The sequence below is a fragment of the Leuciscus leuciscus genome (assembly GCF_965113295.1).
Source record: "Leuciscus leuciscus genome assembly, chromosome: 15".
Lineage (NCBI taxonomy): Eukaryota > Metazoa > Chordata > Actinopteri > Cypriniformes > Leuciscidae > Leuciscus > Leuciscus leuciscus.
The window spans coordinates 2980655-2996369 of record NC_138739.1 but is presented as its reverse complement, the minus strand read 5'-3'; the positions used below and the strand labels follow the sequence as shown (position 1 = coordinate 2996369).

General features: G+C 37.6%; 3 protein-coding genes and 1 long non-coding RNA gene across 7 annotated transcripts in view; 1 reads left to right on the top strand and 3 right to left on the bottom strand.

Moving 5' to 3' along the window:
- Positions 1–1729, bottom strand: part of LOC309474871 (uncharacterized protein) — a gene marked incomplete at its 3' end in the record, with an annotated part of 89173 nt that extends 87444 nt beyond the window's left edge. The window contains exons 1-2 of the mRNA XM_082137490.1: positions 1699–1729; positions 648–689 (exon numbers count right to left, since the gene is read on the bottom strand). Coding sequence (XP_081993616.1) covers positions 648–689; positions 1699–1714 — 58 coding nt within the window. The 5' untranslated portion in view covers positions 1715–1729. The remainder of the gene's footprint in view (positions 1–647; positions 690–1698) is intronic.
- The window catches only part of LOC309475951 (uncharacterized protein), a 237897-nt gene that overhangs the window by 99134 nt on the left and 123048 nt on the right, over positions 1–15715 (bottom strand). The window lies entirely within an intron of this gene.
- The window catches only part of LOC309475976 (GTPase IMAP family member 8-like), a 45232-nt gene continuing 34319 nt past the window's right edge, over positions 4803–15715 (top strand). For 2 of the 4 annotated variants that reach the window (XM_082139015.1, XM_082139018.1), the window contains exons 1-3: positions 11200–11339; positions 14240–14864; positions 15002–15634. In XM_082139015.1, the coding sequence (XP_081995141.1) occupies positions 14318–14864; positions 15002–15634 (1180 nt within the window). In that variant the 5' untranslated portion in view covers positions 11200–11339; positions 14240–14317. Of the gene's footprint in view, positions 5014–11177; positions 11340–14239; positions 14865–15001; positions 15635–15715 lie in introns of those variants that run through there. The other 2 variants (XM_082139017.1, XM_082139016.1) reach the window with 2 other exon arrangements.
- Positions 8349–10150, bottom strand: LOC309476477. Its single transcript, XR_014198189.1, has 3 exons — positions 9377–10150; positions 8844–8888; positions 8349–8713 (listed from the first exon to the last, which is right to left on the bottom strand). It is a non-coding gene; the product is annotated as an uncharacterized lncRNA (long non-coding RNA).

Genomic DNA, 15715 nt, shown 5'->3' with positions numbered 1-15715 from the left:
AAAATCATTTAAAAAATATCCTGCAGGACAGTTCAATTCTTTACAATAATATAATATAATATAATATAGTATGAAAAAAAAAAAAAACCAGTTACACTGGTATGGTTTGGGACAACAATAAAGTGTTTGTGTACAGTAATTTATTGGCTACAGGCTGCATTAACCCATAAATATATATATATATATATATATATATATATATATATATATATATATATATAAATTATGGCTTTGGAATTTCCAATATGTTCTTTATCAGGGGTTTTCAAACTTCTTATTGGCAAGGTGCCCTAAACAATCCCCTTGTTTGATCAATTTTGTATTAGCTTATAATATAATTCAATACAATATAATATCATTTACACAATTTAATTGAAGTATTTAAAGTGATATATCAGTTTATGTAAATGATTCAATTTGTTTTTAATATTATATTATTATGATAATTGAAGCATTTAAATAGATCTAATACCTAAATATTTGTTATAAAAGTGAATATGTCAATACTCATTTAAACTATTCGAATGGATTTCCCCACACATTTCACTCTGTCCTCTGCGCTGCAATTTATTCTTTCTGCACGGTCGCTGGCTGGTGAGCAAAAAAGTTCATGTCAAGCCCTGATTGTCAGTGATTTATTTACTTACTGTTAGGACGATCATATGCTGGATGACTTCTACCTTCTGTTGCTAATCACACAAACACACACACAGAGAGAGAGAGAGAATGGATTATAAAATAAAAAAAATAATTACTTTGGGATTTTCCTCTGAAATGTCTTTTTTATGTTCAGAACATCTACAGTTTGTCAAGATTACATGGTGTGAAGTAGAGCCTGGAATGTAAAACTAATATAGGCTAAGTGTTCCATGTTTCATTTGTCATGACGCAATGGAACATCCCTTATTGTACGGACGTCTTTTTTGGCACTTTTCTTCTTTAACTGTTTTCAAGAATATAAGCAGCTACAAACCCATTTTCAATATTAAAAATTATAGAAATTATATAAAAACATTTTATACATGTTATTCTGTTGGTTTTAGTGAAAATGGCAGAAGGAGCTGTCCTCCGCAACCAAGGAGGATATTGTTAAAATGGCTAAATCTGGTCAATGGGTTTAGGATATTACTCATATGCTGGATGTGAATGGTCACAATGTACAGAATGATCTTGAAGAACAGTGAGAGCACTAACCATGTAGAATATAATGTGCTGTGCCACTGTGGTCGGTCCAGGAAATGTATAAATTCTGCCAAACTTTACTAAAAGTAAAACTAATATATATAAATACTAAATAGGCTACTAAATAGAACTGCGTTCTCAAAATAAAAAGTAAAGTAAAACAAAAACAAAATTATAAATTAAGCTAATAAAAAAAGAAACCGAAATTAAAATTGGAAAACGATATTATAATAAAAACGAATTTAAAAATGCAAAACTAAAATAACTTTGGCCTAGATAACAGTTTTGAAGTGTAGGCCTATTGAAAAGTTTTATAAAATAATGTTTGAGATGTAGCCTTTTACGTCGGTTATTAGATTGTTCCTGGTGTTCATATACTAGTTTAAAACATAGGCTATATGTAAGATCACAGTGGGGGGGGGAATCTATAAACGAAGTAAACCGTTGGCTAATGTTTCATAAATAGGCCTACTTAATAAATCATTGTTACTGTATATTGTATAATTTGATTCTTACCTGAACTCGACGCCATTTCAACACCAACGCCTTGAAATCAATATCGAAAGAAAAAAGATGAAAGACGATATCATCTGTGCCACACCCGCAGACGTTGGGAGGTGGTTTTATTTGGACCAATAAATGTAGCCTACTTTTGCGTCCATTTGCGTTCATTTTTCCTTTTTTAAACAAGAAATTGAAAAACGGCATTTAAAGTAGGCTATATAACGCTATCAATATACTGTCATTGAAATCTACAGACGCAAATAGATAAAGTGCTATAAAAGATACAATTAAACGTGTATTTAGGATGTTTATTTCCACTAGTCTGAAGAAGAAAAAAAACACTTTATGAAAAGACAAAACGGCCAAAATCTCAAAATTGACAGATGCATGTATAGGGGAGAGCGGGGCACAAAGTAACGCTTTTTGACTTTCTCAGTTTGTGTAAATCTATTTATGGTGTATTTATTTTTTCCCACATTAATTTCCCACATGTCTAGTACAATTATGTGTTTTTGTTTTATTAATACAGTATATACTTTTTTCTTGACATACCCCGAAAGAATGGAAGTGAAATGTGACAACATGCCCCATAGGTGGAGTACATTGTAACATAACATATGACAGCTTAAAATGTTATCTGATCTAATAAAAAATATATACAAAACAAACAAAAATATTTTCTAAATAAAATACAATTAAAAAACGTATTTTCATATAAAATAATGGCATTTTTTAATAATTAAATATAAACTCATTTTTTAGTTTTGACTACGAACACATGAAAACACAGCTATACAACATAGTTCAAAACAAATAAATAATTAGTCATTTCTGAACATTGACTCTCAGTCTTTATTCACCTTTTTCTCACGTTTTCCCAATAAAATTAATAAAAGTATAGAATATAATAGCATATTTCTTATAGGGGCACATTGTAACGCAGTGTGACAACATTCCTCGCCTGCACAACTGGGGTTTAAACCCTGCTAGTGTCTTCTGCTAGTTAGCGAAGCATTAAAGAACTATCTCAACTGTTAAATAACATCTTGGAGATTAAAATAATATCAGATTTGTCTTATTTTAAATAAACACAAAAAAATAGAGATGAAAAATTAACTTAAAGGTGCATTGCGCAACTTTTCATGTTAAAAATACCCGTTTTCTAACCCATACATGCTTAAACAATTGCCTGATGGGCTGAATGAGCCCTTCTCTGATCACTGAGATTGTCTCTATAATCCTGTAAAGTAAAATAAATAAGAGGGATTCGGGTCGGAATTTGAGACTGGGCGTGACGTCATGCGCGTTCACGGCACGCTCACCTGGCTGTCTGGCAGGTTTGTGTATTCGCCGCCATTCTCCGTAGAAGATGGATTCTAAGAGACCGGCTTGTAGTTCATTTCAAACACCAACGCAAACTCCACGTAAGATTAAAAAAAAGAAAACTTTTGTCCGTGAGCGTGCACACTTCTGGCTGCAGTTTCGCTTGCCGCCAGAGGGGGCATAGTTCTGCAAAAACTCAGAGACTTGCGCAATGCACCTTTAAGTAAGAAATTTACTTTTGCTATGGTTTAATAATGTCTATGGATATCTTCCAAAAAAAAACAAAAAAAAAAAAACATTTTGGCGGATTATTTTTTTTTTCTATATAGTGTTGATATGGCAACTAGTAAATACACAAAGTTTCGTCATCCAAGCATGTGCGGAAGTATTTAAAACAAGCGTGTTACAACTAGCCCCGCGCTCCCCTAAGTGTTTTTGCCTGTCGTATCTGGCCTTAAAGGCACAGTTACAGACACAAACCTGTAAGTGATTTAGAATTAAAGGTAATCAAAACAAATCCAAAAGTTGTTACTGAAAGTGTTTTGTCAGCATTGTGATTCTCTTTGTACACAGTACAGTTAAACAATCTTTCATAGATGTATTCACGTTTAAATTCACTAGCTAAATTGTTCAATGCATTACTTCTATATAGATTTATATATTAAGTTGCTCAAGCAAGTTGCAAAATATGTATACATGTAGGGGAGACCGGGGACAGTTGCAACAGGGGATGGTTGCAACATGTCATTTTTCTCCAATCAGAAACAAGCTAGAGTGATGACACTCATACTGCACATGCACAGTTAGACCCTCCACCCACCAAGAAGACAGTAGACATATTCAACATCTGCTGATGTATTTATTGAACAAAACTTGTTTTGGAGGTATGAAAGTAATTTTTTTCATGAGATATATTTTTGTCATACTGTCCTGAAATTTTGTATGATTTAATCAAAACTTACATAGTTTGAATTGTTGTTTTGTTGACTACTAAGTGACATGGTTAGCATGTGTCAAAGTCAGTGTGTCTAGCAGGAATATGATGTTCTGTCATGGCTGATAGGGTTGGGGACGGTTGCAACATGTTATAAATTGCATGTTTAATAAAAGTTTGTTGCATTGCAAATTGTTAAATTCTTCCTGTCTGACACTGAAATATGGAGAGATTTAATAGCATCTGTAACTCCTGCACACTGAATCTATGTAGGCCTATGTTCTACACATAAACAAACAAAACTCAATAACTGTTATTTGATAAATATGACTAAATAAATAAATTATAGGCTACAATAATATTATTGAAATAAATAATACTATAATATTATAGTAGGCCTAAAACAGTTAATATTTTCAGAATTCTTTGCTCATTGAGACAAAAAGCTTAAGTTAATTAATGAAATTTAAGGTATTTTTAACATGTTGCAACCGTCCCTGGGTTGTGTTGCAACCGTCCCCTGGGTCGGGGTCAGTTGCAACATCTGACTTCTTCCATTCAAATAAATACTGTGAACGATATGTCATATATAATCATCTTTAAATGGTATGGGTAATTAGCAGACAGATGCAAGTTTAATATATACAAATTTGGTTGGTCTAGTCCAAGTAGTCTCTGAGTAATTGAGAGAAATGCAAAAAGTGTTGCAACTGTCCCCGGTCTCCCCTACTTTTCTTATGTTAAAATCACAAACATTTTAAATTACAACTCAAAAACAGCCGACTCGAATATATTTTCTTTCACATTTAAACCTTTAAACAAGAAATCCTGCGGTTCATAAAGAACTTGTTTTTCCACGAAGAGACGAGTGTCATCCATTACGTCGCCTTGATGGTTATGTTTATTTGTCCTTGCTTTACCCCGGGCAAAAAGCCATGTGTTGACTGTGAAACACAGTAGAGTTTAATTACATGGATTTATGGTAAAATTTCTACATTTTTATCTGGCATAAGTGTTTTTCTTTCGATATTGATTTCAAGGTGTTGGTGTTGAAATGGCTTCAAGTTCAGGTAAGAATCAAATTACAGAGAAATATATGCAGCAACGTTTCCTCAATGATTTATGGAGTATTTATGAAATATTAGTCAAAAGAAGGCAATTGTTTACTTGTTTATTCTCTTACATTTACATTTAAAAGTGGCATTGAACCTTTGTAAAAGTCTACATCTCACATACATTTTTAAACATATAAACCTTTTTAATACACATCAAATCTCTATGTCTATAGGCTATTTTTACCCTTTTTCTAGGGTTTTTATTTTAATATCGTTTTCAAAGTTTCAAAGAGCTTCGTTTTTATTAGATTAATTAATGATTTTAATGATTAATTTATTTTGTTAACAAATTTATATTTACTTTTTATATATTTAGTTTCAAACTCGGTTCACTGGACAAAATGCGTTGTCAACCTGCAACGTCATCAAACACAGACGACACTTGAATTAAATCAATACACATGTGCAGATAATAGCTATATAGATGTGTATTTATAATATAAATTCATTATTAATTATAAATGATAAATTGTCACATTTGAAAGTGAATGATACATTGTGATATTTAATATGACAATAAATGTAATTGGTCATATTAGATGTGTCTTTTATCTTATTTAACTATAATCATGATCCCACTTATCTCTGTTGATTTGTGATAGTTAGCCTGTTTATTATTATTATTATTATTATTAATGAAGGCTATAGATCATGGGTGTCAGACTCAGTTCCTGGAGAGCAGCAGCCCTGCAGAGTTTGGCACCGACTCTAATTAAACACGCCTAAACCAGCTAATCAAGGTCTTCAGGATTACTTGAATACTTCATTTTCCGCGTTCCGCTCAGTTTTGTTCCGCAAGCCTGTCGAACTGAGGTTACTCTTTTGCCAGTGAGAGACGCATTCTGCGTGTGGGCATTGTCTAGTGGACTTTGTTTTCAAGCGTTCAAGTCACTCGCACATGCGCTGTTGTCTGCAGACCAGGGTGTTTCCCCCGAGAACTAATGGTTCCCTTAAGAACGTTTTCCTGGTTGCATTCGCACCGCCAGTAGGAACTCTGAGTGACGTAATACACTGTTGTGACTTTCATTTTGATGGCGCTGAGAACGACTGAACACACAGCGCTCGCATTCTCTGTGTTCATTAGTGTACGATCTGTCTAACAGTCCTGTAATACATTATTAGATAGAACTGTAGACAGTAATGAAGAGTTATTAGCATATGCTGTGTGTTTGATGTCCAGTGTTGCTGAGCAGAAATACATAATCATGTTTCTCTTGATCTCCTCAAAGTTGTGTTGGATTTTCTCCTCAGTGTAAGAGATTAAGAGCTTCATCTATCACTGTTTTACATGTTCGTAGAGTTAGTTCCTGGAGTAAATATATAGGCTTTAATCTGTGTGTAAAAATGGCGGATGCTGGTGTTTCGCGTGCGTTCGGCCAATCAGCGAACACTAACGTCACGGATAGTTCCTATAGACCTTATGTAGCCCCGCCCCTTTTCAGCGCTGCGCTCGTTGTCTTTTGACTTCCGGTCTGTATTTTCACAGCGATTTTGCGTGTTTATTAATGAAATCTTTTTGAAATCAGTGTTTTAAAATCTTCCCGGTCGACTGACATTTGTTAAGACATCTGCTTTAAACATTACAATCCTCATGATAACTTTCGTTAACTCGCGATGCCATAGAGATATACAGAGCGACCGCAAAACGGAAGTTAAAAGACAATATTCTAAAGATGGCGGCGCCCTCGTTTCTCTGGCGCATAAGGTCTATAGCGCTGGTTTAGACCGACTCTGAAGTAGGAGTAAATTAGTTCCTCCAAAAGGAGTTCCTAGAACTAAAATCATTCCTAGTTCCTGCGGTGCGAACACCCCAAAATCCGGGAAGTTTCTAGGAACTATGGCTGCGTTCCAAACCGCATACTCAATGAGTAGGTACTTAATTTCAATAAGTACTTACTTAATGAGCGCTAAAAGAGTAGGTACTTTATAGCCAAATCTCGTTGAGTATGAATGCGAGCCGGACATCTGCCATGTTGACGTTATCATGTGACCTACGACGCGTTATCACACGCGCAACAACTTAAAAGATTCGAACGGACACGTTTAATTCATCTATCTGTAAATATCTTGATATTGATTAAACTTGCTCATTTTGTGGTCTTTTAAAAAAAACTGCTGCCCATTTATTTTGTGCATACATTTAGGGTTGATTTCTTTTATTTAACCCTACTAATGTGAACCACCGTTTTATCCTATTTATTTCTATTACGAAATCCCAAAATAGTCATCTCTAAATATGTTGTTAATTTTTTATATCCAAACATTTTCATCCACAAGCAAAAGTGGCTAACTGCTTTATTTTTTCCTCTTTTTCTTGTTGAATTTAACTGTTGTTTCATCCCTCAGGCCTAGCCTATAAATAACAAAAAATGCTTTTTCAAAATGTATTATGATGAATTATTTAAGAAAATATATATTAAAATATTAAACCTTGTAGGTTCTTTTTTCCTGTGTAACAAATCTCATATTATGTATGCAAACCCATTATATATATATATATATATATATATATATATATATATATATATATATATATATATATATATATTATGGGTTTGCATACATAATGAGATTTTTTACAGATCTCATAACATCAGTAACTTGACAGCCCTACATAGAACGGGTTTCCTCAGCGTTTGTAATGTCTGCACAAAGGGCAGCTGTGCGAAGATTCGCCTTTGGAGGAAAACTGTTGATTTTGTACTCTAAAAATTTAAGTATCATATACTAAAAATTTATATTACCTCAGAATGAATTGCATTGCTATCCCACCCCAAAACATACAATAATAAAAACGATAAATGCTGACCAATACTTAATTATATGACTTTTTACTGAAAATGATATAATTCAATAAAACAAACAAATTGTAATGTATGTCATGACATAGCTATGCATGATTGAATACACACTAGATGTGTATATAATGAACATATCTACATTTTCTTTCAAACAATTAAATAAAACATTAATTAAATAATTATATTTTATTTACTGACAACATTGAGAAATATTAATAAATTAGTAAAAGAATGAATGAAAGTCACCATCACACAATAAACAAATGCATAAGTCAACACATGAAACAAAGCTTTATTCAAACTACAATCATGTATGTACAGTAGGCTACAGGCGCTGAACCCCACATCCTTCTGCCATCTCAACACAGCGGTTCCCATTCTGAGGCTTTATTCTGATGAATCAGCTGACCGCCAGAGGTGAGCCGTTCCTTCATGCCTGAGGTTGTTGCGTGATGTGTTGTGCTTCACAATCTGAGGCAATAAGGGCAGGTGGAGTGATGGAGGGTCTCATAAGGGCAGGTGGAGTGATGGAGGGACTCATAAGGGCAGGTGGAGTGATGGAGGGTCTCATAAGGGCCGGTGGAGTGATGGAGGGTCTCATAAGGGCAGGTGGAGTGATGGAGGGACTCGTCCATGGCACCATCTCCAGGATTCAGCTCTGGGCTCCTCATCCTCAGTGCTCACACCAGCCTGTTGATATTTCAGATCCTACAAAATGCACAAACATAACACAAAAGCAGTCATTTTAACCGCACAATGTCATTTGATTTCAGTATTATTTAGAAGACAAAAACGCTTTTTTTCCACAAATGCCTCCATCATCTTCCCTCGCAGGTCCTGCTCCACCACAAAAGCTGTGCAGCAAATGCACAGAAATCAAGAATCAGAAAAGTGCTGCAATAGCTCTGTTTGAAACTACAATAATTAAAATAAACTATAACTTAAGATTTAAATAGTTGTTATTCATTTCTGTAGTATACTCACTCAAAGCCTTCATGAGCCACTCTTCACCGGATAAACACACATTCCCTGTAACATCCAGACAAGATTCACATTACTGTGATTTATGAGCTCAACACTACATTTACATGTTGAGGTTGTTTTTACTTTTTATCCAACATAAATGTTCCTCAATTTATCAACTACTAATGGACAAATAAAATAGATAACTTATGTTTAACGTTAGTTACTTTATAGATTTGTTCTACATAATAGCACACATTTATCACTCAGATGTCTATTTCATGTTGTGATATTTCAAGATTTTCCTGTCAGATGTAAATAGACATTTAAAATAAGCGTCTTTGATGTATGGCTTGTTTATGTAAATCCACTTTAGAGACGTAACTTACGTGTCTTTACTGGAGCTCCCTTCTAACGTTATAATAAAACGTACAGCAAAATCACAACTATAGCCTACTATACTGTGTAACGTCTTTACACCTTCAACAATTCAACAGTTTACTCTACAGTAGTTCAACATATGCGATTTTAACAGAAGGAACGTGTTTACTCACATTTGAAAGCGCCCGCGTCGCTGATCTCTACGATGTTTGATAATGACGTATCCTCTCGCGTGGCCTCCTGGGATAGAAGAGTATCCATCAGATGAGCACTCAAAAATCTGGCCGGAAGCAGTAAGCCATCCGGGAACTTCTCGCCTACTCTTTTATGAATACTTATGTTTCGAACGTACTGCTTCCTTCACGTACTGTTTTCGCCTACTATATAGTAGGAAAGTAGGCATATTCGAACGCACTTAAGTCCGAATCTCGCGATAATTCGTACGTCACCCAGGTAATTCTCGCCTACTCTTTTGGATTCGTACATACTTTTTTGCTCGCCTACTCTTTTTCCCATACTAAATAGTAGGGAAGTATGCGGTTTGGAACGCAGCACAAGAGAAGGTTCCTCCGGAGCGAAAGCCCCTGATGTGTATCTTCAACACACTGTTCTGTACTAGAGATGCGCGGTTGGCGGTTACAGCCGCGGACTAAATATTTTTATTAAATTCGGGCGGGTGGCGGGCGGTTGAACCAAGTCACCAGCAGCGCCTTGCATCGCCCAATCAGCGGATGGCGGGCGGGTGCGGTTTTGAAAATTGGTCAAAAACGTTGGTGCGGATGGATGGCGGACGGATGATGAGTTTTGTGATGCGGTTGCGGATGAAATAATAGCCCATCCGTGCATCTCTATTCTGTACTCAGTTCTAGTTAGTCTTTGCAAACATTGTGAAGACACAGCTTTTCAGTTGTTGCACAAATGTTGTTGTAATTAATTTATAATGGCTAAACTATTTGTTCTCTCTCTCTCTCTCTCTCTGTGTGTGTGTGTGTGTGTGTGTGTGTGTGTGTGTGTGTGATTTTTTTTCCCTAGCAGCAGGTGGAAGTAGTCCAAACTTTTATCATCATAACAGTAAGTGAATTAAATCCCTGTCAGTGATATTTAGGATGTCAGCTTGAAACATATATGTGTTTCTTTTATGAAAATATGAGGGTAAATCTTTTCAATTATATAAAAGGTCTGTGAATAAAATGATCTTTGCACAATATTCAGTGTTGTATCAGTTAAAGTATCAGTTCACCCAAGAATGAATACAATGTCATCGGTCACTCACTATCATGTAGTTCTAAAACTATTTCTTTTGCGGAACACGAAACATCCAAACTGCTGCTTTTCATATTGCAAAAATGGATGATGATGAGGATTTTATGATTAATAATAATGCACTTTTTTTTCAATGTTTCATCATCGGACTCGCGCTCAGATTGATATGGTAAAATCGTCACCATTGTTACTGTCTTTACAGTGTGTACAATCGCTGAGGACTGTCAATCACAACAATCTTGGTCATCTGGCCAATCAGAGCAGAGCAAGTCTTTTGAGAATTTCTGAAAAATGTGGGGATGTGCAATGTATATTTTGGGAAAATGAAAGAGTTTTTGTGATCTTTCATGCATGTTTCCCTGTTGTAGGAGACTTCCAAAACAAAATGAAGAGCCTTTAAAGAGCACTTTAACATTATTACTTGTGTCTTGTGTGAAATCTGGTTGAAATATTAAGCCAGACTACTGACATATTTTCATAGGGCCAATTTGCTAATTCTGTCATTATTCTTGTAGAATTTTAACAAGATTATTCAGTGATGATTGTGCAGTGCTTTTGTATTGCATTGTATGTGTGTGTGTGTGTGTGTGTGTGAGAGAGAGAGAGAGAGAGGATCACACACACAGGATAGTAAAACCCAAAATCATTGGCTTTGTGGGGACAGCTCATAAATCATACTAATTCATGTTTTTTGAAAATGTAAATATACAGAGGAAAAACATGAAGAATTTCTCAACTGTAACATGTATGAGGATGTAGATTATGTAACAGTGGAAGAAGATCCGAGACGATCTGGAGGTTCAGCCCGAGGAGACGACAGAGAGGAGGAGGGACAATTCTATCAGAGCACCAAATCAGCAAGTGATGGAGGAGGTTTGTCAAAGTCTTTTTCCTGGATAATACCTCTAAGAATTTGCTCATGAACTACTATTTTGTCCTTTGATAGTTACAGTCATACAGTAGTGCTTCTTATTTTTATCCCTGTCATTTTCTGCCTCTACAGTTATTTATTATTTTTAGTAATCTGTTTTGCTTTAGTCGAAAAGCTTCTAAAAATTTGTACATAAAAAAAAACAGAAAATGTTATAATAGAGTATCAGACACTGACAGAAAGACACAGTATTCAGCTGAATACAGTCTTCAGACACAGTTTGAGTAATACTGACACTGTTGTTAGACTGTTCACCCAAAAGATGATCATTCTGCCTTCATTGCCATTTCATGTCATTCCAAACCTGGGTATGTTTTGTTTCTTCTGTGGAAAACAAACTGAGATGTTAAATCGAAAATCCAGATGGTACATTCTATACAACAAAAGTGGAATGTAACTTTTACTGTCAAGGTCCAACTGCTCCCATTGTGCTCTGTGGTGCTCCCTGACCAAGGCCCTCCTGGGCACGGATGCACTAGCGCACAGCTACGCAGCCTCATCTCACTGAATCTGTGCAAAGTCAGGGAGTACTACTGGCCCAACCAGACTTGGTTCGAAGAACTCACGCTCATGGCATCCCTGGCAAATCTGGCACCCCTGGCCAGACCTCTGGAACCTCCACGTTTGGTCCCTGGATGGACGAGGAGGAATTCAGAGGCCTATGGCCAGCAGTGGCCATCACTCAGGCCAGAACCCCCTCTACTAGGCATCTGTACGACCCGAAGTGGTGTGTTTTCACGTGGTGTTCTTCCCGAGGTGAAGACCCACAGAGATGTGGCATCGGGTCTGTGCTCTCCTTCCTACAGAAGCACCTCGAGAGGCACCTGTCTGCCTCCCCTCTTAAGATGTGTGGGGCTGCAATAGCAGTGAACCACGAGACTGTGGATGGGAGATCTGTGGGGAAGCACGACCTGATACTTGGTTGAAGCCTCAGAGATCTCGCCTCATCCCCTCTTGGGATCTTTGTCTGCTCTTGCAGGCCTTGCAGAGAGATCCGTTTGAGCCTGTGCAATTACTTGAGCTTGGTGCCCTCTCTATGAAGATGGCCCTCCTGATTGCGCTTACATCCCTTAAGAGGCTGACGGACCTACAAGCCCTCTCAGTGAGTAAATCATGCCTGGATTTCGGGCTGGGCTACTCTCATGTTATCCTGAAACCCCGGCCTGGATATGTGCCCATGGTTCCCACTACTCCCTTCAGGGACCAAGTGGTGAACTTGGAAGCATTCCTTCCTGATGAGGGAAGCCCAGCCTTGTCCCTGTTGTGTCCCAGGTAGACCCTGCGCATCTACCTGAACTGAACACAGGGTTTCAGACAATCTGAACAGCACTTTGTCTGCTTTAGAGGTCAGCAGAAGGGGAAGGCTGTCTTCAAACAGAGAATGTCCCACTGGATTGTGGACTGCATTCTCCAGGCGTATCAGGCCCAAAATGTACATTGCTATCAAGTGCTTCAACAACAAATATATGTAAAGCTGCGGGCTGGGCTACACCCAACACCTTTGTGAGGTTTTGTAATCTCTGAATGGAACCAGTTTTCCAGATTTCCAGAACCAGATTTCGGTGACATCATGTAAGTCTCGGACGAACTGGTTGGGTGTAGTGCTTGCACTAGCACCGTTCCGCTCTCCGAGGTGATAATGTGCGTTCTATCAGTCTAGTTTAGTTTTCCCTGGAATAGTGAACCCTAGGCCACCCTTCTCCATCATTTAGCACTATTGGGGTAATCAAGTTCTGCGGAGGAACTCACCATCAGGCCCATTACTCGTGGTCTGCTCCTTTTCAGGATCCGTCACCGGTAATTATGGCAGGTAGTCTAACCCTTGGCGGAGCCCACCATAGAGACCCTTTCCCTGTGTAATACTCCCCGCTGGCGAGTCCATAGGATATACTTTCCACATGTATACCTCCCCTTTGTAGGATGTGGTCTCCTTAGTGTTCCTATCTCTCTGAGAAAGAGAACGCTTCCACACTTTAACAGCCTGGTGTACGCTTCTGTACATTTTAATACATTTACTTGCAACTTCAGAAGAGGCCCTACAGCTGCAGTGACCTCTGATGTGAGTAGGTCCCTTGGATGGGAGACATGAGTTCATTTACCCTGGGCGTTGGAAGGATATGAGCAAGCGTTGTTGCACTTGTCTTTGGCACGCTGAGGCTTGCCCATATTTGCACCACCTTATCTTGTGACACAGTACAGCAGTTGTGGCATTTAGTATAGGGACCCCTCAGTGTCGGTTCAACACCACGTCGGACCTTATCCACAGTAAGGGAACGTCTTGGTTACGTATTTTAACCCTTGTTCCCTGATGGAGGGAACAGAGACGTGTCCCTCCTGCCACAACTCCTGCTAAATGGCCGTGTATTGCACTGCCAGAACCTTATATACCCGTATATCCGGGGGCGTGGCTTGGCATGCAAATTCAACACGCCAATTCCATTGGCCTTTTATAATACTCTCTATACTCTCTCTATAATACTTATAATACTCTTTAGAGGTGATTGGGGCTCCCAAGTACCGATTCCTTAGTGTCGGGTTCGACACCACGTCTCCGTTCTCTCCATCAGGGAACGAGGGATACCATACATAACCCAGACATTTTGGGTGAACTATTCCTTAAAAGGCTGTAGTGTGGGTGTTTGTACATGTCATAGATTCATACATAGAGAGTAGATTCACCCAGACAGTAAGTCAGTAAACTATTGCAAGGAAGCCTTCAGTGGATAAAACAATGTATTAAAATCTTAGTATATTATACAATCTAATATTTTGTTGTTGTTTAAGAAGTGTACATTTGTTACCAAAGCTAAACTGAGTCATCTGTCTCTAAATATTGTTTCAGTGACTACTTCTGGAAAAACAAAGCTGAACTTTGTGCTTTGTGGATATAATACAAACACTCAAGACCTCAGTTTTTAAAATGTTTCAAGGGAAAATAAATAAACTTTTACCTCAGAAAGAGAGAAGTAAAGTGTGTGTGAAGAGAGAGGAGAAGATTCATGGACGGCAGATTACCGTAATAGAGCTTCCAGCTTTTACTCGGCTCTCAGAGGAGGAAGTGATGCGGGAGACTCTCCGCTGTCTGATTCTCTGTGATCCTGGAGCTCACGCTTTTGTCCTCGTTACTCCTGTCGGTTCACTGACTAATGAAGACAAAGCAGAAATGGAGAAGATTAAAAGAATATTTAACTCCAGTGAGCACTTCATGGTGCTTTTCACTACTGAACTCACTGTTAACAAAAGTGTGTCAGATTTTGTATCATCCACAGAATCTCAGAAGTTTGTGAGTCTCTATGGGAATTGGTACAGTGTGATGGGGTTGAAGGACCATAGAAACTCCGGACAGATCTCAAAGATGCTGGATTATATAGACACCATTAAGATTCAACCCTATTCACTTCAGATGTATATGAAAGCTCAAGAGAAAAGAATCAGACATGAAGTTGAAGAGAAACTGAGGTTGAAAGGTAATGCAAGCAATGAATTTGTTTACTTTTCTGAATAAAGCATATTTGAGAGAATACAATACAGTCCATCTATACTGGATAAACCATACATGAATAAACACCCTTTTCATATTTTCTACTTTATTCATTTGGCACAGTTCCAGAGGGTGTGAAGCTGAATCTGGTTCTGTGTGGGAGTAACAGAAGATTAAAATCCTTCATATCAAACCTGATCCTAAACCAGGGAGACAGAAGATCAGAGCTCAGCTCAGGGTGTGTGAGGAGAGACGTGGAGCTTCATGGACGTCTGGTGTCTCTGGTGGAGCTTCCAGCTCTGTTCAACACTCAGATCTCAGAGGAGGAAGTGATGCGTCAGACGCTCTGCTGTGTGTCTCTCTGTGATCCTGGAGTTCATGTGTTCATCCTCATCATTCCTGATGCTCCACTTAATAATGAAGACAGAGCAGAAATGGAGAATATCCAGAGAATATTCAGCTCAAGAATCAACAAACACATAATGATCATCATATACCAGAATTCAGAAGACAGGACAGCAGAACTAAATGAAGAAACACAGTCTGTCATTGAGAGTTTTGGAGGACGACATAATTTCATTGGCCCTGACACACAAGTGTCCATGTTAATGGAGAAACTAGAGCAGATGGTTAAGGCAAATAATGGTGTTTGTTTCTCTACAGAGACATTGTTGGATGTACAGATGGAAAAACTGCAGACATTTGAAGAAATGAAGAAGAGAATCCATTCATTTGAGACTTGGTTTCAGTCACAAGGTAATGATCAGAAAATCAGACTTTTCATGATCGCAAAAGTCTAAACAGATTTGTGAGATAAATAATATGATTGATATGAAA